The following is a 17,621-nucleotide window of genomic DNA, read 5'->3' as shown; positions in this document are numbered from 1 at the left end:
AGAACAATAATATCAGATGTTCAGTGACATAAAATTCAACATGGGCCAACATTCAATCAAACATTGAATGCAGGAAAATACCAGTCAGTAGAAACAAACCCAGAAATGATAGAATTATTACACAAGCATGTTGAAATATATCATAACTACTTTTATATGAACATAGGAAAATATGAGAAGATATTTACAATCCAAATAGGACTTCTAGAGATGGAAATTACAACATCTGAAGTGAAAATGTCATTTGATGGAGTTAACGGCAGGAAAGATCAGAGAACGTAAAGATACAGCAATAAAATGTATCCAAAAAGAAGCACAGAGAGGGGGGAAAAAGATGTTTTTTAAAAAAATTAATGGGGCTTCCCCGGTGGCGCAGTGGTTGAGAGTCCGCCTGCCGATGCAGGGGACACGGGTTCGTGCCCCGGTCTGGGAAGATCCCACATGCTGCGGAGTGGCTAGGCCTGTGAGCCATGGCCGCTGAGCCTGCGCGTGCGGAGCTTGTGCTCCGCAACAGGAGAGGCCACAACAGTGAGAGGCCCACGTACCGCAAAAAAAAAATTAATGTATCCTCAGTAACCTGTGGGAAAATATGCAGCATTCAACCTTAAATATAATAGTAGAAGTCCATGGAAGAATCAGGGGCAGAAAACATAATGGATAAAATTTTCTTATATTTGATAAAAACTATAACTCACAGATTGAAGAAATTGAGTGAACTCCAAGAAATTGAGTGAGCTCCAAGAAGGATCAACACAAAGAAAACAACTCCAGGACACATCATAAACAAATTGCTGGTATGCAGTGATAATTAAAAAAAAAAAAACCTTTAACCAGAGAAAAAGAAAACATATAGAGAGGAGCAGACCAACAATACAAAATATATTAAAGTAAGCTCTTCAAGTGGAAAGAAAATATCACCAAAATTTTCAATATTTAGAAAATTCCACTCTAAACAAAGGAGTGGAAAATGCCAGAAATGGTAAATGTGTGTGAGTACAAAGAAAAGCCTTTATTTTCTCACTTTTTAATTTCTTAAAAGATAATTGACTATTTAAAGCAAAAATAATAATGCATTGTGTGTTTTAAAACATATAGAGACATAAAATATATGGCAATGATTTAAAAAAGAAATTAATTAGAAAATGGAAATATATTGTAAAGTCCTTACACTTAGATGAAGCAATTTAATGGTGAACTGATGAATTAAGTATGTACATTGTAAACCCCAGAGCAACAGCTAATAATTTTTAAATTAAACCACAAAATATAGCTAATAAGCTAGTAGTGGAGATAAAATAGAATCCTGAAAAGACTATTCAATTCAAGAGAAGATAGGAACATAAACAGATGGACAAATAGAAAACAAAAGGTATGATGGTAGACTTAAATTCAAACATATTGATAATTATATTAAATATGAATGGTCTGTACATCCAGATGATGGAATTTCATTCAGTGCTAAAAAGAAATGAGTTATGAGCCCGTGAAAAGACATGGAGGAATCTTAAACACAACTTACTAAGTGAAAGAAGCTAATCTGAAAAGGCTATACGCTGTGTGATATGTGGTAATGACATTCTAGAAAAAGCAAAACTATGGAGATAATAAAAAGATCAGTGGTTGCCAGGGGCAGGGGATACAAATAAGCAGAACACAGAAGGTTTTAGGGCAGTGAAGATACTCTTTATGATATTATAATTAGGATATATGTCATTTACATGTGTCCAAACTCGTAGAATATGTAACACCAAGAATATGTAACACCAAGAGTGAACCCTAAGGTAAACTACAGAATTTTGGTGATTATGATGTATCATCAATGTGGGCGCATCCTTGGTTAAAAAAAAAAAAAAAAAGTACCATTCCAATGAGTGATGTTGATAGTGGGGGAGGCTGTGCATGTGTGGGGGCCGGGGGATATGAGAAGTCTCTGTACCTTCCTCTCAGTTTTGTTGTAAACATAAACCTGCTTTAAAAAGTTAAGTCTTTTAAAAAATGTTAATAGTCTAAACATGCCAATTAAAAGGCAGAAATAAACAGAATAAAAGCAAGAACTAACTAAATGCTGTTTACGGGAAACACACTTAATATAAAGACAGTAATTCCGGTTGCCAGTGACGTAAGTGCATTCATCCCATCTGTCTCACTGAATGCAGCTTTAAAACCAGAATGCATGGAACAGCTCTTTGAAATCTCTGAAAAGTACATAATAGCAGATAAATTGGAGAAGATTACCAGAATTTGAAGTACCACTGAACTGGTGGTAAATTTGTGATTAGTTTTCCTTCAGTATCCCCTAGCCTGGACTCCAGACAGCCTGAAACTCAGAAGAGGGCCTCAGCACAGACAGGAAGAGCTCCCAAAGGAGCCCTCTGATTCCAGCTTGAGGAGTGGGGAAAGGGTCTCCTAATGCTTAGAGAGAGTGGGGGGAAATCCCCATTTTCTTTTCTATGTTTCTTCTCTGTTCTCCCATATCGCAGCCCGCAAGTAATCCTACAGTGGTGGCAGCAGTAACAGTGGCAGCAGTGGGGACCTGCATACCCATAGGTAAATGAGTGGGTGTGGCTGTGTTCCAATTAAATTTTATTTACAAGATCAGCAGCCAGACTCAAAAGCCTTCCATAAAACAAATCTCCAGGCACAGATTGCTTCATTGCAAATTCTCCCAACGACTTAAAGGGAGAAATAACACCGGTTCTACATAGTCTCTTCCAGAAAATAGAAGAGAGCTAATTTTATGAGGGCAGTATTATCTTGATACCAAAAATTAGACAAAGGTAGTACAAGAAAATTAAACTGCAGACCAGTGTCCCTCATGAATATAGATGTAGAAATCCTCAACAAAATAGTAGCAAATTGAATCCAGCATACATGTATAAGAAGAAAACACACCATGACCAAGTGCGTATTATTCCAGGAATGCAAAGCTAATTCAATATTTTAAAATCTTGTAATGCAGTCTGCCATGCTAACAGTCTAAAGAAGAAAAGCCACATGATCATATCAGTGGGTGCAGAAAAAACACTTGACAAAATTCAATATTCATTCATGACAAGTACAGCAAACTAGAAATAAAAGAGAACTTCCTCAACCTGACAAAAGGCATCCATACAGTCTGTAGCTAGCATCATACTGAATAGAGAAGGACTAAATGCTTTCTCCCTAAGTTTGAGATAAGGCAAGGATGTCCAGTCTCACCCCTCCTACACTTCTATATTGGAAGTCTTAGCCAGTGCAATAAGAAATGAAAAAGAATTAAAAGCCATTGGAAAGGAAGAAATAAAGCTGTTGTTATTTATAGATAATGTATACACAGAAAATTCTAAGAAATCTACCCAAAAAAACTACAGAACTAGTTAGCAAGGTTGAAATTGACAGGCTGATTCTAAAATTTATACCAAATGCAATAAGAACCATATTGGAATTATTATACTATGTGAATTCTAAACTTACTTAAAAATTACATTAACCCAGGCAGTATAATACTGGCATATAAAAAGTAGATATATAGATTAATATAACAATAGGAAATCCAGAGTCTCAGTTTTGTATAGTCAATTAAATTTTTCCAGAGGGCCAATGTAAATTCAATGGGAAAAGGATAGTCTTTTCAAAAAATGGTGTTAGAATGACTGAATATTCATACAGGAAAAGAGTGAATCTCAGTTTTTATCTGACACCAAATATATAAAAACAAATTTTAAATGGATGATAGACCTAAATATCAAAGTTGAAACTGTAAAACTTCTAGACGTTAACATAAGAAAGAATCTTGAGACTTGAGGTAGGCAAAAGTTTATGAGAGTGAGATATTACTAACACTCATTGAACTGCACATTTTACATGTTACAGTTTTATTGTATATAAATTACACCTTCATAAAGTTAATTTTTTAAAAACCCACACTGGACCGTCAGGATATCCAGGATAAAATCTAGATTCCTTACCTTGGCCCTTTACAGTCTGACCATTTTTCATCATTTCCAACCCCACCCTGTCACAGCCCCACATAAGCCCATCATATGCTCCAGCTCTACTGCTCATTTTTTAGCTAACTTTCCTGTCTTTTCTTCCTTGCTTTTATCTAAGGTATTCTTCTACCTAGGAAACTGTTTTTACCTCTTTCACTTGATGAATTCCACTTTTCCCTTTATGACCCAGCTTATTTCTGTAAATCTTTCCTCTTTGTCCTTAGAAGGTTAACTGCTCTGTTCTTCGTTCTTCCAGATCAATTCATGCATACATCTGTGTTAGAACATACCAGTGTATAGGGTAAAGGGTTCTAATAGAAGAACCCTTTTTTTATCTGGTGTAGTATTTGGCATATTAGAAATATCCTGCTGAACGAATGAATAAGTACAGTAATATGTGTTGTCATTGAAATTAATTTCCTCTCATCACTGTGGGTGACACACGCCAAGGGCATTTATCTAGCTCCTGTATTTGGTTGCCCCATTTTGTCAGCTCTGATGTTCTCAGAAGTTTCGGCATGGTTAAAGAGAGTTCTCTGTTGTTGAGTTAAAAAGTAGTTTTTGACTCTGTATGGCATGTAAAATTTTTAGATAAAATTAAATAAAGCCAGAAGTCTAATCAGGACAATTTGCTGTGTATGTACCGCTTATTTTACTGTCCAGAAAGTAATATGACAAGATTTTTTTAACAAAATATTGTATACATAGCTGTACAGTTATTCTTCCGTGTGTGTGTGTGTGTGTGTGTGTGTGTGTGTTAATATCTTCAGTAATGATAAATCTTTTTTTGGGAATGGTAAATCTACCGTTGGGGGTAGACTGGATTTTTGGAAAGCAAGAAAAGACAGTGTGAATAGGGAATTTCTCAGACTAAGAATTTTACATTTGGCCAAAAGCACAAGGGAACTATAAAATGATGAGCCTAGTTTGTTTTTGCTTCATTTTGGGTTTTTGTTGTTGTTGCTGTTTTCACAGCCTAGTTCTAACAATAGTTCCAAAAGAAGTACTCTACAACATTTGAGAACTTCCTGCATTGTGGGAGTTAAGAGACCAGACTTCCAGGATGAATACTTTTAAAGGATTTAAAGAACACTTACTTTAAATTCAGGATTTTTTTAAATTTGTTTTCCTTTAAAAATAATGTACAATTTTATTGTAAAAGCTTATGTGGCAGTATTTATTTTAAAAATTCAGATCTTTTTCTTGTGATTTGGCTTTGAAAAATATTATTAAAATCAGGCTGTTTAGTTCTCTTTCTCTATTATTAGTAAGGTCTTATGTGATGGAGAATCCATGTCTTTTTTTTTTTCTTTCACTTTTTAACTCTAAGCTTTAATAGTGATAATAATGATTTTTTATTTATCCCCCTTGTGGGGAAATGAAATTTTATTGCTCTGGAAGAAACTTAATTTTAAAAAACGACTAGGACAGAATTGAAATGAAATCAATTTTGTTCTTGATTGAACTGCACCGCTGCTTTGTGGTATACTAATAGCCGTCTGCCGATGATAAAAACAAAGTGATATAGCACAGTTCCATAGAGAGTGTCCTATTCAGCTCTCACCACAGGATACACACTTAACAGCATCAGTCATTTTATATCTATTTGACACTGATTAATTACTCTGATCTATTCTGGTATTATAGCCACTGACTTGGTACTTTAGCCAGGCTTGAACAATTGAAGTGAGTGCAGCAGTGTGAACTATGTATTTATTACTGTGACCCTTCGTGCTATTTAATTAACATAAATAAGTGCTGTTTGCACCCCCGTTTTGAAATTAAGGTTATTACAGAAATAGTTATTTTACTGGTATTTCATTTTAAGACATGAAAATTACAGCATCAGCTTATAAGACAATGTTATAACTTTTTTAAAAAAATAAATTTTTTAATTTATTTTTGGCTGCGTTGGGTCTTCGTTGCTGTGCTCAGGCTTTCTCTAGTTGCGGCGAGCAGGGGCTACTCTTTGTTGGGGTGCACGGGCTTCTCATTGTGGTGACTTCTCTTGTTGCGAAGCACGGACTCTAGGCACTTGGGCTTCAGTAGTTGTGGCTCGCGGGCTCTAGAGCGCAGGCTCAGTAGTTGTGGCACACGGGCTTAGTTGCTCCGCAGCATGTGGGATCTTCCCGGACCATGGATCGAACCTGTGTCCCCTGCATTGGCAGGCGGATTCCCAACCACTGCGCCACCAGGGAAGTCCCTTACTGTTACAACTTTTTAATTATTCAGGTATTTTAATTTAACATTGGTGCTTAAAATTTTTTATTTTGTGAAAATTTACCAAAATTATCCACTGCCAGTTCATCTTGAGTTGGGCTGTATTTTAAATTAAGGGGTACAAAGACCACTTAAATATATTCTTTAAAGTTGAAATGCAGAATTAGATAACCTGCTTTATAGGCACCAGGGAACATTTCCATTTTGACCCTACGCTAAGGATTGAATAGGATAGTTACACACTAGCCAACTTAACATTTTTTTTAACATGTCTAAAGCAACTTAAGGAGCAGCAGCCATTAGGGCACATACACTAAAAAGAAATATTTGCAACAAAACCTCATATACATCAAGAAAATCACTAAAGGTAAATGCTCAGAGGATTTCTTTTTAGATGGTGGTTAAACATTTGAAATATTAATAATACCCATCACTACTGATAATCACTGAATTGCAAATCAAAGCAGATTCTGGTTGTTGTTTATCTAAATAACAAAGATGTTTTTATCATTTTCTTTCATTCTTTTTCTGTTGTTGCTTGGTTTCTAATAATGCTCAATATTGATGAAGATGGCAGGAGTGTAAAACTGGAACACACTTTATTCCTTTTTTTAAAAAGTATTCCACTTCTCATAATCCATCCTAAGGAATCGAGTGAAAATTTACTTTTTTAAAAAATCTTTGCTATTCTAAGCAGTGAAAGTAACGTTGTAATTTGCTTTTCTTTAAAGCATCTTTATAGAATTTTTTCATTTTTGTATAAACAAATCTTCAACCTTTTCCTTTTGGTTTCTGACTTTGGTTCCATACTAAAAAATTTTGTATTACTATATTTACATATTTCTCTTGACTCCTTTCCTCAGTGAGTTAAAATGCTCCGTTTACCATGTACTGAATCTCCATAATGGATCTTTTGGTTTCTCTACTATATTCTATTTATCTATGAATTTATTCCTAAGCCACCACATTTTAAAAACAGCTTTATTTTATATCTACATACAGTAAAAATTCACACATTTTAGGGCTTCCCTGGTGGCGCAGTGGTTAAGAATCCGCCTGCCAATGCAGGGGACACAGGTTCGAGCCCTGGTCCGGGAAGATCCCACATGCCGCGGAGCAACTAAGCCTGTGCGCCACAACTACTGAGCCTGCGCTCTAGAGCCCGTGAGCCACAGCTACTGAAGCCCGCGTGCCTAGAGCCCGTGCTCTGCAACAAGAGAAGCCACCTCAATGAGAAGCCCATGCACCACAACGAAGAGTAGCCCCCTCATCACAACTAAAGAAAGCCCACGTGACAACGAAGACCCAACGCAGCGCCCCCCAAAAAAATGTCCTCCTTCTAGAACTTGCAGTCTCTTAGAAAAAAAAAATTCACACATTTTAATTGTACAGTTTAATGAATTTTGACAAATGTATACCCCACCCTAGTTAAGACATAGAATATTTATATCACTCTAAAAAGTTTCCTTGTTGATCCCCTCTGCAGGCAGTCATCCCCACTAGAGTTGGTCATCCCCAGCTTCAATTTCCAGACCAGGAGAACTACTGATCTGCTCTCTATCACTGTGTATTAGTATTACTAATAGTTAAGGCATTAGTATTCTTTTAGAATTTTACATCAAAGTTACTATACAGAATATACTCCAGTTTCTTTGCTTTTAGCATATTTTAAAAATTGATCTGTGTATCAGTAGTTTGTTTCTTTTTATTGCCAAGTAGTATTCCTTTGTACGGACTTATTGTAATTTACATATGCATCCACTTGCTGCTAGACTTTTGGATCGTTTTCAGTTAGGCGCCATTATGGATAAAATAGCTATGGACATACATGTAAAAGTTTTTGTGTGGGCATATGTTTTCATTTCTCCTGGGCAGATACCTAGGAGTGGGATTATTGAGTCTTATGGTAAATATATATTTAACTTTATAGGAAACTGGCATACTTCTTCACAGTGACTGTGCTTATTCAACATTCCTACCACTGTTGACGGTTCATTTGCTCCACATCTTTGTCAACACTTATATAAAAGGGCAGTCATTTTAAGTCATTCTATTACATGTATATGTAGTGACAGCTGTGTTTTTAATTTGCATTTGCCTTATGACTAATGATGTTGAGCATCTTCTCATATGTTTATTGATCATTTGTACATCTTTTTTTGGTGAGGTTTCTTTTAAAATATTTTGCTCAATTTTTGATTGGGTTGTCATCTTATTGAGTCATAAGGATCTTTATATATATGCATACAAGTTCTTTGTCAGATGTATGTGGTGCTAATATTTTTATTCCAATTCCTAGTTTGTCTTTTCATTTTCTTAAGGTCTTTTGAAGTCTGTGCTTTTGTGTCCTAATTAAGAAATCTTTGCTATCTTAACATCAAAGTTTTTCCTTTATGGTTCCTCTAAAAATTTTTATAATTTTGTCAGTACATCTAGGCCTATAATCTATTTCACGTTGATTTTAAAAATAATAGTTCATCTTTTCCCAAATGTGTATTAGGTTGTCTCATCATCATTTCTTGAAAAGACTATGCTTTTCTCATTTAATTATCCTGGCTCTTTTGTCAAAAATTAATTGACCATATATGCGTAAGTCCATTTCTGAGCTTTATTTGTTCCATTAATCTGTGTCTCTTCTTATGCCAGTAAGACACCTTCTTTGTAAGGTGATATAAGTCCTACTTTATTCTTTTTCAAAATTGTTTTCACTATTCTAGATCCCTTAAATTCCATATAAATTTAAAAATCAACTTATTAATTTCTGGCAAAAAAAAAATCCTACTAGGATTTTGATAGGAATTGTGTTGAATCCATAGATTGCTCTGGGGAGAACTGACTTCTTAACAGTACTCTCATCCACAAGCAAAATGTATCTCCCCATTTACTTAGAATTTTTTCATAGCAGTGTTTCATAGTTTGATGTAACTAAATGTTACATATATGTTGTTATATTTATCTCAAGTATTGCATGCTTTTTCAATGCTATTGTAAATGCTATTGTGGTTTTTTTATTACAATTTGTAATTCTTCATTGCTCACATGTAAAAATGCAATTAATTTTTTGTATTGATCTTATATCCTGAGATTGCTAATCCTTTCAGTTCTAGTAGCTTTATTTTTTTTGAATATTGCTTAAGGATTTTCTATTTGTTAAGACCATATAGTCTGCAAATAAAGACTGTTTTACTTTTTTTCCCCCAGTCTGTATATTTTTTTCTTCCCCCACATCTTAATGCTGTGACTAGGACATCCAACAGAATACTAATTAGAGGTGGTCAGAATGAGCATCCTTACCTCAGTCCCAGTCTTAGGAAGAAAGCATTCAGTTTTTCACCATTAATAATGATGTTATCTATAGTTTCTCATAGATTTTCTTTATCGGGTTGAAGAAGATTCCTTCTATTCCTAGCTTGTTGAAAGTTGTTAGAAATTAATTTTGTCACAATTTTACTCAAAAAAAGAAATTAATTTTGTCAGATGCTTTTTCTACATTTGCATGAGACAATCATGATTTTTCTCTTTTGTTCAAAGGATGTTTTTTTATTTCTTACGCAGCAGGTTCTTATTAGTTATCTATTTTATACATATTAGTGTATGTTCAAACAATTTTTGAATCTTTTTTCATAAGTGATATTTACCTGTAGTTTTCTTCTAATAAATTTATCTTCTTTTACACTAATATGTATAAAATGGATAACTAATAAGAACCTACTATATAAAAAAATAAATAAAATTCTAAAATTCAAAACAAAAAAAGTTATTTTAGTATTGGGATAATGCTGCCCTCAAAAGATGAGTTATGGAGTATCCCCTCCTTTATTTTTTGTACATTTGGTATTACTTTTCCTTAAATATTTGATAGAATTCCCCAACGAAGACCTTTGGGTCTGTCTTCTTTGTTTTCTAATATAAGCATTTCAAGTTATCAGTTTTTCCTCTAGGCACTGTTTTAGCTATCGGCCACCTGTTTTTACATGTTGTGTTTCATAATCATTCAAATCGAAATGCTGTCTAATTTTCTTTTAGATTTTTATTTTGATTTATGGAATATTTAGAAGTCTGTTTAATTTCTAAATATTTTGGGCTTTTTCAAGTATCTTTCTGTTACTGATTTTTTATTTCATTCAGTTTTCGTCAGAGAACATATTCTGTATGATGTCTGTATGTTTAAATGTATTAAGATTTGTTTTATGAACCAGTATATGATCCATCTTGGTTCTATAGATGTCAGCCAGGTCAGGTTGGTTAATAATGTTCAGGTCTTCCATATTCTTTCTGATTTTCTGTCTAGTTGTTATTATTATCAACAAAGGAGAGGCGAACTTTGCAATGATGATTGTGGATACGTCTTTTTCTTCTTATGGTTCTGTCAGGTTTGCGTCATGCATTTTGAAGCTCTGTAATTATATGCACACACAAGTTTATGATGTCTCATTTATGAATTGAACAACTTATCAATTCGAAATGTCTTTATATCTGGTTATTTTTTTTTTCCTTTAGTCAACTTTGTGTGAAAGTAATATAGCCATTCCAGCCTCTTTTTTTTTTTGTGGTACGCGGGCCTCTCACTGTTGTGGCCTCTCCCGTTGCGGAGCACAGGCTCCGGACGCGCAGGCTTAGCGGCCATGGCTCACGGGCCCAGCCGCTCCGCGGCATGTGGATCTTCCCAGACCGGGGTACGAACCCGTGTCCCCTGCATCGGCAGGCGGACTCTCAACCACTGCGCCACCAGGGAAGCCCTCCAGCCTCTTTTTGATTAATGTTTATGTAGACTATCCCTCTCCTTACTATTACTTTTAACCTGTGACTTTATATTTTATTATTTCATTTTATCTCCTCCCTTGACTAATTAGCTATACACTTGGGTTTGTTTCTATAATGGTTGCTCTAGAGTTTCAAACATGCACCTGAAGCTTATCACAGACTAACATCAAATGATGTCATACCACTACATTTGTAGTTTTGACTCTTAAAACAATACTCTTCTGTTTACGCTCTCTGATCCTTTGTGCTATTTTTTTTTTTTTTTTTTTTTTTTTTTTTTTTTTTTTTTTTGCGGTACTTGGGCCTCCCACTGCTGGGGCCCCTCCCGTTGCAGAGCACAGGCTCCGGACGCGCAGGCCCAGCGGCCACAGCTCACGGGCCCAGCCGCTCCGCGGCATGCGGGATCTTCCCGGACCGGGACACGAACCCGCGTCGCCTGCATCGGCAGGCGGACTCCCAACCACTGCGCCACCAGGGAAGCCCCTTTGTGCTATTTTTATAAAAACATTTCACTTCCCCAAATGTTTTAAATCCCACAATACAGTGTTACTATTTTTGCTTTAAACAGTCAATTATCTATTAAATAAATTTTAAAAAGGAAAAAACGTATTTACCACGTACTTACTATTTTCTAGCACTGTATTCCTTTGTGTAGATCCAGGTTTCTTTTTGGTGTCATTTTCCTGCTGTCTGAAGAACTTCCTTTAACATTTCTTGTAGCGCAGCCCTCCTGGAAAAGAATTTCTTGCTTTTGTTTCTTTGAAAAAAGAATTTTTTTCTTATTTTTCATTTATTAAGGATTTTTGCTGGATATAGAATTTTTAACAGGTTTTCTTTCATCACTTCAAAGATGTGTCCAGCTGATGAAAATTTTGAGATCACTCTTTTCTATCTTTCCTTATATGTAATATGTCTTTTTTTCTCTGAATATTTTACAGATTATTCTTTTTATCACTGGTTTTCAGGTAGTTAAGATGTGCCTTGATGTGTTTTTGTTATTGTTGTAACTTTTTTTTTCCTGCTTATAGGCCTCAATTTGCAGCGCTTTAAAAATCTATCCATTTTAAAATGGATGTCAAACACTGGAAGCATTATTTTGCTGAATGTTTGGATTTTGGTTACTTTCTTTTAAAAAGTATGTGAAGTTTGCTTTGGCAGGCAATTAAGTTATTTAAAGATTACCTTCATCTTTACAAAAAATGTTTTAAAGCTTTGTTAGAGAGCAGTGGTGTGGCCTTTACTCTTTGGGTGGTGTAATGCTAAAGCCTAATCTGGTGTCTCTAGTGAATCATCATAAGTGTTCAGCAGGTTCCTTCTATTCTGGCTGCTTGGAACTCAGACCTCCCAGCCTGTGTGAGCTCTGGGAATTGTTTGGCTAATTGCTCCCTAGGAGTTGTTCTTTGCTCAAAATCATGAAATTTTACCATACACAAACAGAGATCAGTATTTAGTTAAAGTCTCAAGAGAACTCAATGAAGATTTATGGAACTCTTTCCCTGAAAATAACATTTGAAATTAATTGTATCTCTTTTTTCCCCCGTAATAGTAGTACATCTGTATTCTTAATTTCTGTTTTATGTAATATTGCATTGTGTAGAATATTCAAGAATAATGTTAAATAATGTAGTGATAGTGGTATTTTTGCTGTGTTCTCACTTTAATCTAAATGCTGCTGTGTTTGCTTTTTATCATATTTGCTCTCAGATTTTGATAAATATTCTCTCAATAAAGAAAGTTACACTTCTTATGTAGATAAGAGACTTTTTCTATGATTAGATGAAGTTTATTAGTAAAGGCCCATTTATCATTATATGGTAATTTGAGCATGTGTATGTCCTAAAATCCTGCAGTTTCCATCCTAGAGAAACTATTGTCTTATGGACACAACAGACATATATAACAGTAATCATAGCAGCATTATTTGTAATAAAAAAACTAGAAATAATTTAATGGAAGAACAAATAAATAGCAGTCTATCAATACAGGATACATCTCTGTGAAGTGGAACTATTTTGAATAGGTAATGGTAACAAGAAATTAGAATCATGGTTACCACTGGAGGTTGGAGAAGTGATGTGATTGGAGGGACATAATACGAGGTTTCAGTGGTTTGTGTAAGATTCCAGCCTGATGTTGGGTCTGTGGAGATCATTTCATTATTTTTATATCTCAAGTATACATTATCTGTCTTTTCATACATAGGAACTACTGTAGAGAAGCAACTAAATTAAGTAATTTACACTAAGACACATTGCTTATAAATAGGAAGGAATTAACAAGCCACTAATTTGTAAAATTCAACACTTGTTAACTTGTGTTGATAATTCAGTAACAGTAATTTAAACCTAATAACCAAGTTGGTAATTACTCTTTTCTGTCATATACTTATAAAACCAATAGCAGTTTATCATAGAGCAGCTACTCATTTCCAATTGTAGTATCAATAAATGATAAGTTCAGGATATGACTGTTGGTATAAAATAACAATTTTTAAATGTTGGTAAAAATAGAAACAAGAAAATATTGCCTATATATTCAAAAATGGAAAATCTCTTAGATTTGTTGAAGATACTTATGACTTCTTCCCTAGGTTAATGTCTTAATGGTCAAGAAAACATGTATTATAGCTTATTAAAGTTATAGAATAAAAATTATTATATAAAATTTAATATTAGTAAAATTTTTATAAAGTGGCTAAATGTTTTTACAAATAATGTCACAGAATAGTAAAATTTTGACTGTCTCATGTCCATTAAAGTGTATTAAAACTATAATAATCAATTTTCAGGTAGAGATTAGGGAGGTACTAGACTGTAGTTGACGAACATGGGCTCTGGAATCAAAACTGCCCTGCTTAACATCCTGGTTCTTCCCTAACTGGTGGTATGGCCTTGGGCAAATTGCTTAGCCTTCCTGAACCTTGTTTCTCATCTGTAAAGTGAGGGAAACGTACTTAACCTCACAGAGATACTTTGTAATCATTAAGTGAGATAAATCACATAAAGGCTTTAGAATAGGGCTAGCACAAAATAAATGTTAAATAAATATTAGCAATTATTGTCTAATAATTAACCTGAACTTTCTACAAAGTTTGTAGAACTACCTCACAGGTCATCTTTGTCAGGCTATTGATGAGCTTGGCGTGTGATGTAGTTTTTTTTTCATTTTCTTAGTAATATAGAGGAATAGGTCAGATACAGAAGCCAAAGAAAGCCAGATGTACGTATTAACGTAACACCCACACGTAAAATCACTGTTATATTAGGTTACATAGACTGCATCTTGGGCCACATTATTTTTTCCATTACTCTAATTCCTTAATTTTGTATTAAATATATAAGCCTTGCCTTTTTTACAGGCTATGTAGAATGTATCAGTAATGGAATCTTTATACTCTGAAGTATAACTATGAGGTGGTTCTGCTGTGTTTTACTGTGTTATTTCACTATCATATTGAAAAGCATTCAGATTCTTTAGCCCTTAATGTGGGGGATTTGATTTGCAGCATTTTTTAAAATAAGATATTGATTCAGTATTTTGATAGTTTTATATAGATTCCACAATCATTTTATATGGAGCCTCACTGTATCCATCCAGATTTTCAAAGCTATACCTGATAGTATTTGCTGTGATTTTACTCTTATTAAAGCAAGGAATGGTGATCAGTTACAACTTAACAATCTTGTTTTTATTTTTAAATGGCTGTTGGTAAATAAATGAAAAAACTTAAAATGAGAAGTATCTATAATTAGAAAAGCACATAGATATAATTCCATTTTGGAGTGAAACAAAATTTGGAGCATACAGGATAAGTTTTTAAGGAATCATTCTTTGCCTTGTATTTTTTGTGTTCATTCTTTTACCTGTGTAAGCTCTGTTTTACGTTTACGGTGTGAGAACCTTAAAGGCCAACAGCCTTGTCATGTGCCTCTATAAAATACACATGTAAATTTTCACAGCTGTAATTTTCATTTCCCCAAAATGCCATTCACCAAGGCCTCTCTATATGTGTTTTCTCTTCCTTAAAAGCTGCTCCATGTACACTCGTTAAGGTAACCTTGACTTTAGTCCTCAGATAATTCATCCATTAATTCTTGTGAAGCTTTGCCTTTTACTGCCTTCCGACCATCCCCAATCCTCACCTCCAGCACACTTTAGACACATACCTGTTGTATAATTGTTAATGTAGCTATTTCTCTTCACCCTTGACCATGAACTCTTTGAGGGCAGGGGCCATGTCTTTTTTTTTATGCCCAGGATGCACCATAAGGGCTCATATTGAGGAGTCCAATAACACAGCCCCCAACCCTGCAGTGACCACTGTAGTTTTGCTTACTCTTTCACAAGCATTGGACACTTGTGCTGCGTAAGTTAGATCTGTTTTGTTCAAAAATTAAACGTAAAATTGCCCTAAAAAATTTTAAGTTAAAAAAAAATAAGTGAAACATTTCACACCAAAAAAGAGCAATACTAGGTCTACTCTTACTTTTCTGCTACACTGTATTCCTTGAATTCTGAAACACACTTTTTGCCTTTCTTCTATAGGTGAAGCCTTGAAAGGAAAGATCACAGTGCACAAGAATAAGAAAGATCCACGGTCTCTCATTGTGACCCTCACATTGGATAATTCAACTCAAACTTATGGTCTCCAGTGAAAAGGCCACAAAAGCACTACTTTGCAGTTTTTGTTGTAGGGGAGGGGTGGGGAGGGAGGGGAGGGAGGGTTTTATGTGAGCGCATGGATGATGGGTCCTTTCCTGAGCCTCCTCAGTAGGAGAGAAGCAGCATGGCAGGAATCTGAGGATGCAGCTAAGGAGGGCACTGCCTGATCCTGGGGCTCCACCGCCATAATCACATTCTTGGAAGTCTGGTCAGTGAGATTTAACCAAATGTAACCCCTACATTGAGTTTGCCTGTATTGAAAGTCATTTAAATTGGCCTAAATTTGGAACAGAGATAGTCTTTTGTTGTTTTAAATAAGTTTCTTACTATAAATTTTAAATACTGGTAATTGATTAGTTATTTGGATGTTGTTTTATTAAACTAGTAACTGTGTACAAGGTATTACATATTTTATTGCAGATTTCCTTTCTGAGGAGTAGTTTTAATTGTATTTGCTAGAATATCAGGCTATAATACATTAAAAGAGCAAGCATAAGGGACTAAAATATGGAAACGAGACCACACAAATTGTATTTGAAGACAGCTTAGTTGATTGCCACATAATTCTGTTCTCATTTTTTAGCTTCTTCTCTCTTTGCAAATATTCTTGAGTCATATAGTTTTCTAGTATTGCCCAGGAAATCTAGTTTCAATGCATTTACCCTAGGTTTCATAAAATTTTTTAAAGATTGGGATAAATATGTACTTATTTACTAATACTTTTTTCAAACTAGATTTATGTGCAAAGTTAAACATGTAACTGTTAATATACTTATATCACTCTATACAATTGTGTCATTTACAATTATTGACTCAGTTTGAAGCGCAGAACAGAAAACATTCAATTAAATGTATACAACAACCATTAGCATTATAAAGTGACATTTCAATATATTAAAGCCTTTTATAAAATCAGAAGCATTTAAAACAAGTCTTAACAAAGGAATCATTTTTAAGATAACGGAAATTTTAAGGAGAAGTGGGTCACATGCTTCTTTTCAGTTCACCAGCTGGTTCTTTTTCAAAACAAGACACACACAAGGCAGCATAGTTAAGTGTTGAGAAGCATGAGCTCTGGAGCCAGTTCAGGCCTTGGCTGCAGCTCTTACTTCCTGTGTAATCTTAGGTTCCTTAACCTCTCTCCCCCTCCATGAATGTTGCCAATTCATAAACTGATACATTTCAACTGTTGATACTTAGATCAGTGCCTGGCACATAGAAAACAGTCAGTACATGCTAGGTGATATTAATTATCATCATCATACAGACAGGGACCCCTTCCAAAGAATATATGACATCGACATTAGATCAGTTTGTGAATTGTCAACCTCATCAAATACTACACTAGTATGTGTGTGGGAAGATTACAACAGAAATTAATATTTAATATAGGAAAAACTGTATCAAAAAGAAATTGTCTTTTGGTCTTTATTAGAAAATTGGACTTATAGCAATGGGAAGAATAACCCCTTCAAATTATGATATTTCAGATCTTAGTCTAAGTCTTCCTTCATAAGCATGATTTCTCTTGTCACTGGGCTAAACTAGTTAGCTTGTTTTCACCATGATTTGAATTCAGACCATTACTGGAAATGTGTAGTGCTGATAATATAGCACAAAGTACTTTAAATTTTTGTCTGGAATGGCTTCACGTACAAATTTGAGTAGGGTGGGATGATAAAACAAAAATAAGCCCTTAAGATTTACCATTAAATTTTTAAAGTAACCAAAATTTACTTTTTTCTTTTTTATAAGTGCATAACAGATACTTTCTACTATTCAAAAGAATACTTCTCAAAAATGATTTCTTATTAAAACTCTTGTTTGATTTTTAGGGGATTTTCACCCAGTGGCTCTACTGATTTCCTTCTATTGGTTATAAGTAGTCCAACCATAGTTAGTGGATCTCTGTTCTTTTCAGTTAGCCTTTCCAGGCTGGAACATTCTAATTTGTGTAACTAAACATCTTATGAGATGTGAGAGTCCAAATATTAACTCTTTGAT

At 34.6% G+C, this 17,621-nt stretch overlaps 1 protein-coding gene across 4 annotated transcripts in view; it reads left to right on the top strand.

The window, feature by feature from the left end:
- Nucleotides 1–17,302, top strand: part of PRMT3 (protein arginine methyltransferase 3) — a 137,737-nt gene extending 120,435 nt beyond the window's left edge. Inside the window, exon 14 of one of the 4 annotated variants that reach the window (XM_060159523.1) lies at nt 15,501–17,302. In XM_060159523.1, the coding sequence (XP_060015506.1) occupies nt 15,501–15,610 (110 nt within the window). In that variant the 3' untranslated portion in view covers nt 15,611–17,302. The remainder of the gene's footprint in view (nt 1–15,500) is intronic. The other 3 variants (XM_060159520.1, XM_060159519.1, XM_060159524.1) reach the window with 3 other exon arrangements.
- The last annotated feature ends 319 nt before the right edge of the window (nt 17,303–17,621 follow it).

The sequence above is a fragment of the Lagenorhynchus albirostris genome, chromosome 9 (assembly GCF_949774975.1).
Source record: "Lagenorhynchus albirostris chromosome 9, mLagAlb1.1, whole genome shotgun sequence".
Classification (NCBI taxonomy): Eukaryota; Metazoa; Chordata; class Mammalia; order Artiodactyla; family Delphinidae; genus Lagenorhynchus; species Lagenorhynchus albirostris.
This window is presented reverse-complemented; position numbering and strand designations above follow the sequence as displayed.